This window comes from Carassius auratus, chromosome 44 (assembly GCF_003368295.1).
Source record: "Carassius auratus strain Wakin chromosome 44, ASM336829v1, whole genome shotgun sequence".
NCBI classification, from domain to species: domain Eukaryota; kingdom Metazoa; phylum Chordata; class Actinopteri; order Cypriniformes; family Cyprinidae; genus Carassius; species Carassius auratus.
The window spans coordinates 6169519-6185046 of record NC_039286.1 but is presented as its reverse complement, the minus strand read 5'-3'; the positions used below and the strand labels follow the sequence as shown (position 1 = coordinate 6185046).

Sequence of the window (15528 nt, the reverse complement as noted above, 5' to 3'; positions counted from 1 at the left end):
ATCACGAGCATTGGTCATAAAATTAAGTCCTACAATTAAAAGTTGAGGATAAGAGTGGTTTTAACGACCTCTGCACTCGTTCAGACTGGGTTGGCCTGTCTGAGACTGTCTACAGACACAAACAGCGCTGCCAGAATAATAAAAACACAAGAACGAAAGACCAAAAACACCATTAAAGAAAAGAGCCCACGGGTGATGCCTTGTTTTTTTGGCTTTCTGATTGTGATGATGGAAATAAGAGCATCATTTGTAAAGCACGAGTGCGTGTGAGCATGTGGACAGAACAATGGAAAAAATCAGGCAGGCCGCAGACACCAGAGGACCCACATCAGGAAAGGAAGTAAGGGGACAAATTCATCCGAGCACTGAAACATTACTTAAACCTTTCTTCTCTTTTTGTAAACATCGCATGCTGTAACAGTTGTATTTCTTGCATGCATGACTTTAAATCTTTAATTTTCTTCTTATAACTAAGGAATGCTACCTTCTAAATCTGAAAATTATGTCATTAAATCCATTGTCCTTACCTAACCCAACCCAAACACACCGGCCCTTCAGTTAAATAGATCAAACGCAAACGCAGCCTTATTAAACATTCATATGGATTGGAGAAAGCTATATATGGCACTACATCAGAGAGACTGCATGAAGGTAATGTTTGAAATGTTAAAATAGTTTAAGATTAATTTGCGGAGACAAATATAAATAAGACACTTGTAGGACGATTTCTCTGGAAAAAAAATAAAAATAAACACTGCAATGCTATCAAAACTTTGTTCTTTTTGTTTAAGTATCCCGACCAGCCCTACACAACCACATTAGTAAAACAAATGGTTTGCATTTGGTGCAGGACTATCTATTTCAGAATAGTGGCAGAAGACATTTAAAAAGTTTTATATTTGAAAATCTGTTTGGTGATGCAGATAATATGTAATTAGCTCACTTAACTTCTTTATTGAGGACATAATATGAACAAAAACATTTTGTATAGAGGACACACCATGATTCTTGAGCCTTGTGCGTGTGTATGTGCCTAGCACACAGATGGCATCGGTCTCTTCTTAGGGGTCAACAGGTCCTCTGTAAAATAGAGACCATTAACACTGCTCATTCTCAATACAGCACCATTACAAATATACATATGTACATACACTACAGGGCGACTTTAAACCCTTTGTTTTGTGGATAAGAAATGAAAAACAAGAAAAATTGTGGTCAGAATAAAGACAGATAAGCAAGTGTATAATCTATCTAGTGTAAAACAGAGGTACGTTTTAATGGAATAGTTCACCAATAATGGAAATTTGCTGAAAGTTTTCCCTCAGGCTATCCAAGATGTACATGGGTTTATTTTTAATTGGAACAGATTTGGAGAAATTAAGCATTACATCACTTGTTCACCAATGGATTCTCTGCAGCGAATGGGTGCCGTCAAAGTGAGAGTCCAAACAGCTGATAAAAACATCACACAAATGATCCACATGACTCCAGTCCATCAATTATTGGCTGGTCAATTATTGTGATGCGAAAAGCTGTGTGTTCATTGTTTAAATAAAGGAATCCATTATTAAGGCATTTTAACTTTAAAGAGTTTAAAACTTTAAAAGTTCATAATCAATAAAAACGCTTCCTCCAATGAAAAAGTCCATCACCTGTCTCACGTCAAAATCCACTGACATATTGGTTTAGAACTCTTTTGATCTGTGCATATTTCTCTCGATTCGGATTAAATGTCCTTTTTACTGGAGAAAGCAAAATAATGTTTGTAGAACATGCATTTTAGCCAGGAGCAGTGGTTTGAAGTTAAAACCTCTTAATGATGGTACTGTTTCTCACTTCACAAGATATTAATTGATGGACTGGATTATATGTGGATTATTGTGATGTTTTTATCAGCTGTTAGGACTCTCATTCTAATTGCACCCATTTACTGCAGATGATCCATTGGTGAACAAGTGATGTAATGCTAAATTACTCAAAATCTGTTCCAATGAATAAACAAACTCATCTACTTCTTGGATGACCTGAGGAAGACTACATTTTCAACATTTTTAATTTTTGGGGCACTTATTCCTTTAATGTAACTTTTCAAGAAAAAATGGGGGACCCACTACTTTGTAAAATTTTTCACAGTTTTGATTCAGTTAAGGGAAAACTGAAACAGATGAGGTATGTTTATGCATCACTGCATTCTAACAGTGTCTGATCAGGACCTAAAATCAATTCTGGTTCAGAACCTGCTCGAAGTAGAATCAAATGGAATCTAATGACTGTACACAATTGCAGTAAATGTGTGATGTAAGCAAGCTTGAGTAACAGTGTGAACAGGTCGTACAAAACTAAAAACACTTAAAAATGGCTCTGCGAAGTTTTGAATGTCAGCATCAGGCTACAACCTAACAGAGGTATCAGTCTCTTAATGCTACACTCATTAGCTTCAACATACCTGTAACATCCCTTTCAAATTAGACACATATGCATATCAATACTAAACCAGCCAATCATAATGTCTGTTTCTCACACAGATTATGGGCCAGTTCCACTTGACCTACTGTACCCCCTCCTCTCGTAAAAACTGGAAGATGGAGGAAAAGTCTTTGTTTGAGTAGCCGTGAGCACACATTGTGCGGTAGATCTGGTGTGCCAAAGAACCAAGAGGAATTGGGGTCCGTGTACTGGACGCAGTGTTCTGAGCAAAACCAAGATCCTGTGAACACAACATGTTTTATTCTCCTTCGCCTTAAAGTTGTTTAGACTTGGCGTTAATTAATACATATGATCAAAAGAAACCACATACTTTAGCCATTAGCTTTGTGCCAAAGCCTCCCTGGTAGTTGTTTGCGGAGGGCACTCCTTCCATGACACCTGGGACAGGGTTATACTTGTCACTAGACCAACATCGTCCTGAGCTCATGTTCAGAATCTTTGCCAGCAGCTTTGGATCCAAACCCAGTCTGATCAAAAGAGAGAGATAGGTCAATGGACAGAGGTCAGAAACAACACTGACCTTTAAGCTTAGGACCAGATCATCCCTAAGTGGAAAACGGGCCTGGATAATACAGTATTGATATTTAACAGGAGCTGTAGTTCATCATTTTCCACTCTCGCGCTTGTTGTCCCCCACACAAATGCAGGGGTAATAAAACTCTGACACAAGCAGCTGTCTTATTAATTCGCCCCACCAGTCTGTCCCCCATAGCAGAAAACAGGGTGACTTCAGTCTTGCATTTAAAGTAGATCTGAGTGAAATGGGCCTTGCTGCTTTACAAATGACTGTGCACCCAAATAACATTGTATAATAAAGACCAAAACTGACAAGACAGCAAACACAACACAAAGATTTTCTGAAGAAAGCTGCTGCCAAGTGAGTGGTTGCTAGGCCTTATCTATGTGGTTGTTAGGTTGGAGTTAGGTGTCTGTTTACTTATTTAGTCAAAAGAGCTCACGGTCAAATCTCTACTATATGATGTAAGAAAAATACCTGTGCCAAGTAGAAACATACACTTCATATTCACGTTGCTTTCATAATGTTTTTTCTTATACCGTTTTTATTTTTGTATTTTTTTTCAAGAAAAGTTTTGATGTAATCACACTAAAAATGTAAATGAATATTACAAATATTTATGAATTTTAGTCTGAACTAGAATTATCTATTTATTATCTTATTATCTATTATCTGATGACAATTGTTCTACTAAATAATCCATAATTGTGCGTAACTACTTTCTCAAGAGAACAGTTAAGGATTTTGTTCTTTTAATGAGGCATTTTTATGCATATTTTTTCATGATGATATCAGGATGATTGTCTCAACCTTGACATTTTTTTACTTTATGCCCCCCCAAAACTATCAAAATAGATTTTAACTCCAAACACTAAACTAAACCGATGCTTAAAGTAGAAAAATGTTTAAATAGCATTTTTTTATGTATGAATTGCATTTTTTCTGTATATTAGAATAAATGAATAACAAAAACGAAATATTTTTGCACATTACTGATCCAGACACTACTAATAAATAAATAAACCCTGTCAAATAGCATACTGTTTGCTTTGACGAACAAAAAAAATTGGCAGTTGACAAAAAGTTTTGAAACGAAAGGAAAAAAAGAGAGAAATTTGAGGATGATGTGTAACTGGGCAAAGAACTGCTGTTTCTTGCTTTAACAAGAACATAAATATGACCACATCAAGAGCTCCTCGACACACACGCGTGTGCGTGTGGACTCAAGCCGGAGCAGCAGTGGTGGTGAGACAGTAAAGTGTGCTTTTTAGCTCTCTTAGGTTTATTAAATTATGATGAGTGTTTAAGTGCAGTTATACAGTAACTCCACCTGTCTCTCATTCAGGGGCCGTGCCTTCACGTACACATTCACTCACACCAAGACTTTTAGAAGTCTATGCAACAATTAAGAAACAAGGACACACAGCTGTGCATAAAATGTCAATTTCTTTCCCCTTTCTATTATTCCATCCGTCCGTCCCACACTGTCGGTTTTTACAGGCTGTTTTGGAAAATTAAATTTCAATAATGTGTGTGTTTGTGAGCAACGCTGTCATTTAACAGTTGTGTTAGGGAAGTCTAATGTCTATAAACAGCCCACTGACTGACCCCGTATCAATCTCCCGTTCTCTCTCACTTTCCCCCTTTATGTCTGTGTCTCTTGGTCTCTTGGGAACAAACGATGACATATGTTCAACATTGTCCCCTCCTTCCCCCAGCTCGCTCTCTCTCTCTCTCTCTCTCTCTCTCTCTCTCACACACACACACACACATTCTGGGTCAGTGACTGAAAAGGTTAGCACCTCAACTGCAACCTGGCTTCTCTGCTATAGCACAAATCACTCTCTCGGCACAAGAAATTAGTGTGTGTGTGTAACTGTTAACATGCTAAACTTCATTTTGTATAGCATTTTTTTTGCTCCTATGGATATTATCCAAACCGTTTACACATCATATTTACATGAAAGAGACAGTTTCAAAGGATACTTGTTAAAATTTGGCGGATGAAATCAAGTGTGAAGTGTGTGCAGGTTAATACCATGGCAGCGAGAGAAAGGAAAACAGATGTGAGAGTCTAGTTAAACAGGATGAGTAAATTACAGTTAAAGAAAAAGGAAGGGAGGAAATAAACTAGAGGCGTTTGATGTTTGATCACTGCATTAGAAGGGGGGCCCGTTTTGTTAAATACTTATGTTTACACACTTATGCTTCTTGTTCTCATTTCTTCATCAAGCCCTGGTGCACTCAGGATTATAAACACACAGGCTTATAAGCAAACACACACAGGCCACAATTTTATTAATGTCTTTAAGAGGCAACAAACGAGTTTATTACTAAATGTCAATTATCTTTTTAAACATCTGTACACAGGCTGTGTGTGTGTGTGAGGGTGCTTGTGTGGTGAATGAACTTTCAAAGCCTCTCAGTTGTGTGTATGTGGCATCATTAAAAACATCGGGCTCATTCTCGGCTGTAGCTACTGCTCTTAAAGTGTAGACAGCAGCATATGCATGCATAAGTGAAGATAGATGGAGAGAGAAAGCGAAAGGGGAGATAACCGTCATTTGGGGACACTTCTTTTCCAAGCCGAACATCACATATGACCTGAGATACTCAGCACTCGTTGGGAAGAAAAATAAGGAAAAGGCCTTTTTCTACAAAGAGTGTACAATATGGTGCCTCATTACTCTTATAAAACATTAGAGATCACAAATCCTGTGTTTTATATATATATATATATGTGTGTGTGTGTGTGTGTGTGTGTGTGTCTCTCTCACTCTCTATGTAAACCCAATTTTGTACCTTATTCATGGACAATTTCTCAAATGTAACAATTAAAACAAAATAAAACCATATAAAATGTCAAAATGTTGAGAATCTGAATTAAATATTGATTTTACTGCAGTTGACATTATTAAATTATTAACTAATTGTATCAACCAGGGAAGAAATAAGAAATGGAATTAGATTATTTTAATAATATTAATGGCAATATTGTTGTCATAGTTATTGAAAAATAGATGATACTGATTTTTTTTTTTTTATGTGGATGTTCTCCATTTTGGAAACAGGGCAATAGAATACAAAATTGGTCCTAAATGTATATAGGCTCAATTTTGGACACTATTCATAGAAGGTCCTAAAAATACAGTTAGGAACAAAAAGAACAAAAGATACTATTAGAAAGGTGGGAAAACCTACTGATAATTCCCTGTAGTGATCGACTAATTATTACTCCTGAGCACCCGTTTGCATTCTAATGAAAAAGAGAACATTACAGTATTTTCAAACAAACATCCTCTTGACATTCTCTATGTGCAGTGTGCTGCAAGAGAGGACAGGCTGCAGTGCAGCATGGGAGATTTATGACAGCCAGGAACCCAAGGCATCTAAATGAGTCTGTATAAGTGCATATGAGATCCTTATATCCCTGAGAAGAGGGATGACACTGCTTCATGCACACTAGATTCAGAGACTGCATTCAAGTGAATATGAATACATATTTCATATGTGTTACGACCCGGCTCAAAGTCACAACATAAAGAGGGCACTTAGACAAAAATAGGTTTCAATACAATTATAAATTTATTTCAAATTAATCAAATAATGTCTAGGGTCAAAGTATTAAAGAATAACAAATGAATCAAATCAAATAGCTGTTAGAAATTGGGTTTGTGGAGTTGTGGAAAACAAATGTGAACACAAAATATCAACCCACTCTTCAAACAAACAAACCAAAAATGAGAGAGAGTGATCACAGCTCCATGAGCCTCTTAAATAGGGTGCCACAGGTGCCAATAATTAACACTGGAATCCCGCCCATCCAGGAGGAACCTGCAACCTTAACCAAAATAAGAGAAAAATAGGCAGGGCTGTAACACCTCAATCAACAAAATGTTAAATAACCTAAAGTATTTAACACAATAAATTTAACAAATAATAAAATAAACAAATATGTCAAAACATTTACAAAAAAAAACAGGAGTATAGAATGTCATACACGAGACAGTGCATCGGCTAAAACATTCTCCTTTCCTTTGATGTGATGAATTTGTAAAGGAAAAGACTGCAAAAAGAGACTCCATCTCATCAACCGCTGGTTAGAGTTGCAACTTCGCTGCAAAAAAACTAGTGGATTATGATCAGTCAACACTTCAATTGGGTTGCCACTACTCAAATAAACCTCAAAATGTTGAACTGCTAAAATCATTGCCAAGGCTTCCTTCTCAATTACAGAATAATTTCTTTGGTGGGAATTAAACTTTTTAGAAAAGAAGCAGACTGGGTGTTCAATACCTTGATCATCGTCCTGCAAAAGAACTGCCCCTGCCCCATTTTCACTTGCATCTACTGCCAGTTTGAAAGCATTTTTTAAAATTTGGCGCTGCCAAGATAGGGGCATTAACCAACAGGGCCTTGGCATTATCAAATGCCTGCTGGCAACTGTCTGTCCACACAAAATCAATTTTTGGACTTAACAAGTCTGTAAGAGAACTCACTACACTAGCGAAATTGGGACAAAAGGCACGATAATAGCCGGTCATTCCCAAAAATCTCCTTAGATCTTTACGAGACTGAGGAACAGGGAAATGATCTATAGCTTCAACTTTAGCCCGAATAGTTCGAACTTGACCTTGCCCCACAATTTTGCCCAGATAGGTAATGGTTGCTTTGGCAAACTCACATTTAGCGAGGTTAACAGTCAGATTAGCAGCCAACAAACGGTCTAAGAGCGCTTTAAGCTGAGCTACATGACTACTCCAGTCAGGGCTGTATACCACAATATCGTCCAAATAGGCTTCACAATTGTCTAACCCAGATATTACTTGGTTAACTAACCTTTGAAAGGTAGATGCAGCATTTTGCATTCCAAAAGCCATAACCTGATATTCCCATAGTCCATCTGGAGTCACAAATGCTGACATCTCTTTGGCTCTGTCAGAAAGGGGAACCTGCCAGTAACCTTTTAAAAGATCTAACTTGGTTACATACCTGGCAGAACCCACCCGGTCAATGCAGTCATCCAATCGGGGCAATGGATAAGAATCTACTTTGGTTAGAGCATTAACCTTACGAAAATCTGTACAGAACCTCATAGACCCATCAGACTTTGGCACCAAAATACATGGAGAACTCCAGGCACTTTGGCTTGGTACAGCAATTCCATGTTCAACCATATAAGCCACCTCCTTACTCAACAGTGCACGCTTTTCAGGACCCACCCTGTAGGGATGTTGCTTCACAGGGGCAGCACCTGAAACATCAATATCATGCACTACCAGATTAGTTTGGTTAGGCACATCTGGAAACAGTGGTTCATAAGAGCTAATCAGCTCTACAAGAACAGACCTTTCAACTTGAGGCAAATAAGATAGATAAGCCTCAAGATCAAACAGGATTTCAGAATTATTTAACCGAGGTGTAGGAACCATCACTTCACTGATTCCTTCTGAAACTACTGGAGTACAAGGTAACACCACCATCTTCTTGGTTAAATCAAAACTCCCTTCTCTAGTAAAATACTCTTTCAGCATATTAATATGACAGAGACGACTTTTCTTTCGTCTGCCTGGAGTAGAAATGACATAGTCAAGATCACCAACCTTGCGTTCAACTGTGTAAGGCCCTGAAAAACGGGCCTGCAACGCAGAACCATGGACAGGAAGCAAAGCCAAAACTCGATCCCCTACTGAAAAAGATCGCTTTTTAGCCCGCTTATCATACCAGGCCTTCATCTTTTTCTGCGAGCTAGCGAGATTAGAATTGGCAATTTCACAGGCTTTACTAAGCCGATATCGAAAATGGCTAACATAGTCCAGTAAGTTGGAAGAATCTGTTACCTCAGCCAGCCACTGTTCCTTCAACAATTTCAAAGGGCCACGGACATTATGTCCGAAGACCAATTGAGCAGGACTAAACCCCAAAGACTCTTGCACAGCTTCTCTGGCCGCAAAAAGCATGAGATGTACTCCTTCATCCCAGTCCCGCTGAAACTCAAGACAGTAGGTTTTTAACATTGTTTTCAAGGTTTGATGAAACCTCTCGAGAGCCCCTTGGGACTCTGGATGGTAGGCACTAGAATGACAATGTGAAATTCCTAACTGATCCAACACCTGCCTAAAAATCCCAGACATAAAATTGGATCCTTGGTCAGACTGAACAGTCTTAGGAAGCCCAAACATTGAAAAAAACTTTAGCAAGGCCTGCACTACCATGGGAGCTGTTATTTTCCTTAAAGGAATAGCCTCTGGAAAGCGAGTAGAAGCGCACATAACAGTTAGTAAGTATTGGTTGCCATGTTTGGTTTTAGGCAAAGGACCAACACAGTCTACTAAAACTCTACCAAATGGCTTCCTCAAAAGCCGGAATAGGATGCAAAGGAGCAACAGGTATAGTCTGATTAGGTTTACCAGCTACCTGACAAATATGACAGGTCCTGCAATATGCTACAACATCTTGTTTTAGACCAGGCCAATAGAAATTTTGCAATATACTATTATAAGTCTTATTCACACCAAGATGTCCTGCCATGCTACAGTCATGTGCTAGCTTGAGTATGTCTTTACGGAAAACTTGAGGTACCACAATCTGAAAGACATTTCCCCACTCATCCTGTCTAGATAATGATTGTGGGCGCCATTTTCGGATTAGGACCCCATCCTTTTGGAAATAGCCACATGACAATTCATTTACTTCTTGTTCAGTGCTCACTTCCTCAAACAGAGAAGATAAAGAAGAATCCTTACTCTGCTCTAAAATGAGCTGATCTCTGGTAATTGCAGTCTCTTTAGGAGGAATCTCCTGGGATTTTTCTAGCTCTGCCTTACCTGACACTATTAAAGATTTAACAGGCACAACTTCATCTCTCTTCTTTTCATCAAACACCCTTAAAAAGGTATCAGCTAGATCGAAATTAAAATCTGCTCTTTTTTTATCGGTAGACTTAAAAGTCTGTTTAGACATAGCACGAGTCACAGCACATACTGGAAAAACATTAGGAAAAGATTGAGACAGATCAGAGTTCTCACTTGACATAGGGACCTCAATAACTTGAGCATTAGGTGTGACCTTGACACCAGCCAAATCATTACCTAAAATAAATGAAACCCCTTCAATTGGCAAACAAGATCGTACACCCACCACTACCTGACCAGACACTAATGGTGATTTTATCTCAATGCTATGTAGAGGAACAACAGCAGAACCCATTTCAACTCCCCTTACCAACACTTGAGCTCCTGTAGCAGTCTGGTTAGAGAGAGGCAAAATTCCCTCAAGTAATAAAGACTGTGAGGCTCCTGTATCTCTAAGAATACTCACTGGAACACCACTTTCTTGCCCTGGTAGAGACACAACTCCTGTGGTAAGAAAAGGAGCATAATCTGTTAAACAGTCACTAGTACCCAAGTCTCCAAACTTCAAAGACTGAACCCCAAAACATTCAGCACTTTTTTGTACAGGAAAATGGCTTGCAGCAGCCAATCCAACTGGCTTGGTAGATTTTGCTTTCTTACCAAGAACAAAACATTCTGATATCTTATGCCCTGGCTTCTTGCAATAAAAGCAGATGATGTTTGCCTTAGAAGAAACCGCACTAAGCTTGCTAGAGGAAGTTGAAAAAGAGTCAGGTCCGGCCAAAACAGCTTTACTATGATCCTGATAATTTCTTCTTGGGTTATGGTTTCCATATAACCCTTTATGGGTTAAAGCGAACTCATCAGCCATAACAGCGGCATCAAACAATTTGGAAATCTTTTGTTCATTTAAATATGTAGCCAGAACTGCTGGGACACAATTTTTAAACTCCTCTAAGAGAATCAAGTCACTAAGCTGGTCTTTAGTTTCCACTTGCCTAGAAGCACACCACCTAACAAACATGTTCTCCTTTTCCCGCGCAAATTCCACAAACGTCTGCCTATCACTTTTGATGTAATTTCGAAAACGTTGCCGATATGCTTCAGGTACTAGCTCGTAAGCATGAAGAATAGAAGTTTTAACTGTATCATACACAGCACTCTGTTCTAAACTAAGTGATGAATAAACCTCTTGAGCCCTACCTGTAAGCACACATTGTAAAAGCAACGTCCAAACATCCTTTGGCCACTTCAATGAAGTAGCGACTCTCTCGAAGTGGGAGAAATACTTCTCTACCTCTTTTTCAGAGAATGGAGGAACCATTTTAATATGCTTACCAATATCAAAAGCTTGCCCTACACTTTGAGAAGACTCTGAAGGTACTACAAAAGGTGAAACAGGGGGCTGACCCTCAGGTGTCCTACCTGCCAACTCTAACTCCATTTTTTTAAGGACAAAGGCACGCTCACGCTCCCTTTCCTGGCCCTCCAATTTCCTCAACTCAAGTTCTCTGTGCAACTCCTTTTCTTTCAAAGCTATTCTATCATGTTCTAAGCGACACTTCACTGCCTCCAATTCTAACTCCTTTTCTCGTAACACAATCTCTTTTAGCTTTACTTCACTGTCAACGTTACTTGGAACATGTAACTTTGCAACTAGAACTCCTTCTTCCTCTAAAGTGCCCCTCAAGTTCTTTAAGATAGACTCCTTAAGTTTTTTATCACTTTTAGTGAGCTCTATATTATAATGAGCAGCAACCAACAAAAGCTGCTCTTTAGTGCACTTCTCAAGTGCTTCCTCTGAAGGTTCTTTTAGAAATTCTTCCACATTGGAAGCCATTGCTAAAAACCTCTAAGTTTTCAAACAAGTAGCCACTTTAGGAGTTCACACGAATCAGAACAATATCCTTTAAATATACTCCACCAAAAAAAAAAAATTTACCTTATACACAACTCCATTTCCACAAAGTTACTTAATGGTAATTTAATCTACACCAACAAATCAGATTAACAAATCAGAATCAGTCCCCTTATCTTCTCTATGGAGAACGAATACAAAGGTTTAACAAAACCCTCTCCGCAAGTAGCATGCCAACAATATAATACTCTTACAAAAGAGATTAATTCATAAGTCACGCAATCACTCCTGAACTGCTGACAATATTCAACAAGGTAGCTACCACGAAACTGCATGTTAATTAGTATATTGACTCCCTACGTTTGTTATTGGTGTAAAATTACTTACCAATTTGAAGAAAGTGGGGATGAAAAAAAATGCTCTCTCAAAAGCAAACAAACAAAATAAATTTCACAAGTTCCCAACACTAGCCATTGATTCAAAGTACCACACCAATTGGCATGGATACTAGAGAACCACTCCGGTAAAACACTACACAAACAAAAAAAAACGAACCTCTCTAATCTTCAAAGGCTTACCAGGCTCGGGGCCACTTTAAACGCTGAACTTCATGTCACCTGGTAAAAACCAGGCCCTGAATAGCGCACCCCCAACAGAGATTAAATCTCCACCCGGGATACCTTCAAAAATAACAAACTAACAAAACAAACTAACAAAACAAACAGTGCTCCGTTGGAAGGATTGACTAGCAACCCAGCTGGACCACTCTACCTAACCGGAGTCCTCTATTAATCCAATAACTATGAACCTTTTCCATGCTCCACTCTCAAAAAACTTGAAAAACAAGTCACAAAACCCCAACTTCAAACAAGAATTTGATCCCGGACGAGGCTCCAATTTATGTTACGACCCGGCTCAAAGTCACAACATAAAGAGGGCACTTAGACAAAAATAGGTTTCAATACAATTATAAATTTATTTCAAATTAATCAAATAATGTCTAGGGTCAAAGTATTAAAGAATAACAAATGAATCAAATCAAATAGCTGTTAGAAATTGGGTTTGTGGAGTTGTGGAAAACAAATGTGAACACAAAATATCAACCCACTCTTCAAACAAACAAACCAAAAATGAGAGAGAGTGATCACAGCTCCATGAGCCTCTTAAATAGGGTGCCACAGGTGCCAATAATTAACACTGGAATCCCGCCCATCCAGGAGGAACCTGCAACCTTAACCAAAATAAGAGAAAAATAGGCAGGGCTGTAACAATATGTATAAGGAATACCTTGATGTGTTGACTCCAACATATAAAGCTGTAGCTATATGCAAGCAACACTGACAAGCAATATACTCTGATATAATTTCCCATTCTTCTCAGTTCTCACTATAACATATTATATAAAAACATTTACTACATTCATCAGTAATGATAAAAAGACAGGATACTCTCTACACTTTTCACAGGATGTTTTGAAATAAATAAAAGATAATGAAATAAGAACATTTCAGTCTGCTTCTTATACAAAGCAATTGTGTGGCAGGTTGGAACTAGAGCAGGAGACATATTGACTACTTTTTTCAAATTCTTTGAGCTAGAGAGCACCCTCATCCTCATACACACACACACACACACACACACTTCACCTGATTCCGAGGTTCATGGTCTCTGCTGTACCAATCATGCCAATTGCTAACAGCATGTTGTTGCAGATTTTCGCTGCCTGAAAAAGAAAAGTGCAAAACATCAGTTCAGCCACAGAAGTAATTTAATTTAAAGGTTTTGTAGTAACCTTTTAATTCCAGTACATAAGGAATTTGTTAAGCACCACATAGTCCTTAGAGTGTTCCTTTAAATGGGTCATATCATGAATAATCAAATCTTTTTAGGATACTATAAATACATTCTGTAATTTTAAGAAATTAAGTGGGTTAAAATGATCATAATATGGTAACAAAGATACAGCAACTTGGACATAACACAGATGTACACGTCAAACACATTTGCTGTCAACTACCAGTGTCAAAGACACTTCAGAAACTTGACACAGGATAGATGATAATATAACAATAGAAAAGCAAAATGAGGGAAATTAAGTTTGCAAGCATTTTAAATGAGCTGAAAGTTTACTTTTTAAAAAGCTCTCATTTAGACTGATCTTGAATGAATGTGTTTAAACCATAGACTGTAAAAAAAATATGGACGTAGTGTCCGTGATGTCACCCATAGACTTCTCAATGGCGGTTTTGAAGCCTAAAGTGTGCAGAGCGTGCCGTCGCCATCTTGGCAGCGCGTCACCGCGCGACTCTCCCGGATAATCGAAAATGGGCAAAAAGGCGGGAGCTGATTGCTGAAGCCACGCCCACCTAGCACGACGGCATTGTCAGCAGCGGCAATCCACCTGTCACTCAAGTGGCCACACCCTTAATTATGCAGAACTTTAAGGCTTAATATAATCTAAACGGATGAGTTATAAAAAAAATCACCCCCCTCACAGTTGTCATGAAGGGCAAAATTAGCAATATAGACCAAAATCATTTTTTGAACCAGGCTGTAAACATGTTTTTTTCTGCTGTAAATTTGGGCATTTTAACATGGGGAGTCTATGGGACTGACTCTCTTCTGCAGCCAGCCTCAAGCGGCCAATCGATGAATTGCAGTTTTAGTCACTTCCTTATTGGCCTCACGAGAGAGAGCGGGAGGTTGCCGCTCGGTTTAAACAGAGCATGCTGAAAAAAAAAAAAAAAAAAACTTGGCCATTTCAGAACATGATATGATTCTCAAAAATGTCGTGGTGGTCATACCATGGTTTTCTATGAAGTTCCACTGATGTCACCATCTCTAGAATGTATAAATGATTATAGGCTAAAGGATATTCATGTTTGTGTGTATTTACCTGTCCACTCCCAACTTGGCCGCAGTACACTACATTTGCTCCCATACACGTGAGCAGCTCCTGGGCAGCATTAAATTCCTCCTCAACTCCGCCCACCATGAAGGTGAGTTTAGCCAGACTGGCTGCACCAACACCTGGACAAAACACAGTCACGCTTTGAGAAATCATAGTAACATGTGCACAGAATCACTAAATTGTCAGTTTTCAGTGTGTATATCTGTAAGTGCTGTGGTGGTACCATTATAATGATGGCCTCAAGAGACGGTTATGTCAAAGTACTAAACTAAACTAAATTAAACTTACTTCATATTAGTTATGGCACATCAACATGGTAAAAAACAAAACAACAACATCATTAATGTCTTACTACATGTTCAAAGATCCAAAGATTTTTTATCATGCGATCACCATTTTCTTTCTACAGTTATTGTACAGCTGAGAAGCATTATAAATGACTAAATGTAACCTTCTAATTTAACATAAACAGGTCAGGATTTAGTCAACAGTGTATGTGTGTGTGTGTGTGTGTGTGTGTGTGTGCGTGTGCGTTTTAGGGCAGAGGAGGGTATTAATAAGCTGTCTGGCACCAGCGGGACAACATTTGAGTGTTTGCCTTTAAAAGCCGATTGTCCAAATCATCCTTCACAACTCTCTGAGGACAAGGACCTATTGTCCCCCTCCCCACAAACACATACACTTGCGTACGACAGCTGTGCCTGAAGCGACACTCCTCCCCCTAAGTGAACACGCCCCCTGGGGTATGAGTGACAGCTCTATGGGGTAATTAACTTTACACTTTATCATGTTCAATTAAGCGCCACGCCTTAAAAGGACCAAGCGTGGCCAATCACGTTAAAGCGTGCCATGTTCTACATGGGAGGGGTGCTTTCAACACTGCTGACATAGATATGTGTGT

General features: G+C 38.7%; 1 protein-coding gene across 1 annotated transcript in view; it reads right to left on the bottom strand.

Moving 5' to 3' along the window:
- Positions 1–1987: 1987 nt before the first annotated feature.
- The window catches only part of LOC113062272 (3-hydroxyisobutyrate dehydrogenase, mitochondrial-like), a 28038-nt gene continuing 14497 nt past the window's right edge, over positions 1988–15528 (bottom strand). Inside the window, exons 5-8 of the mRNA XM_026232006.1 lie at positions 14613–14746; positions 13363–13439; positions 2798–2954; positions 1988–2707 (exon numbers count right to left, since the gene is read on the bottom strand). Of these exons, the coding sequence (XP_026087791.1) occupies positions 2549–2707; positions 2798–2954; positions 13363–13439; positions 14613–14746 (527 nt within the window). The 3' untranslated portion in view covers positions 1988–2548. The remainder of the gene's footprint in view (positions 2708–2797; positions 2955–13362; positions 13440–14612; positions 14747–15528) is intronic.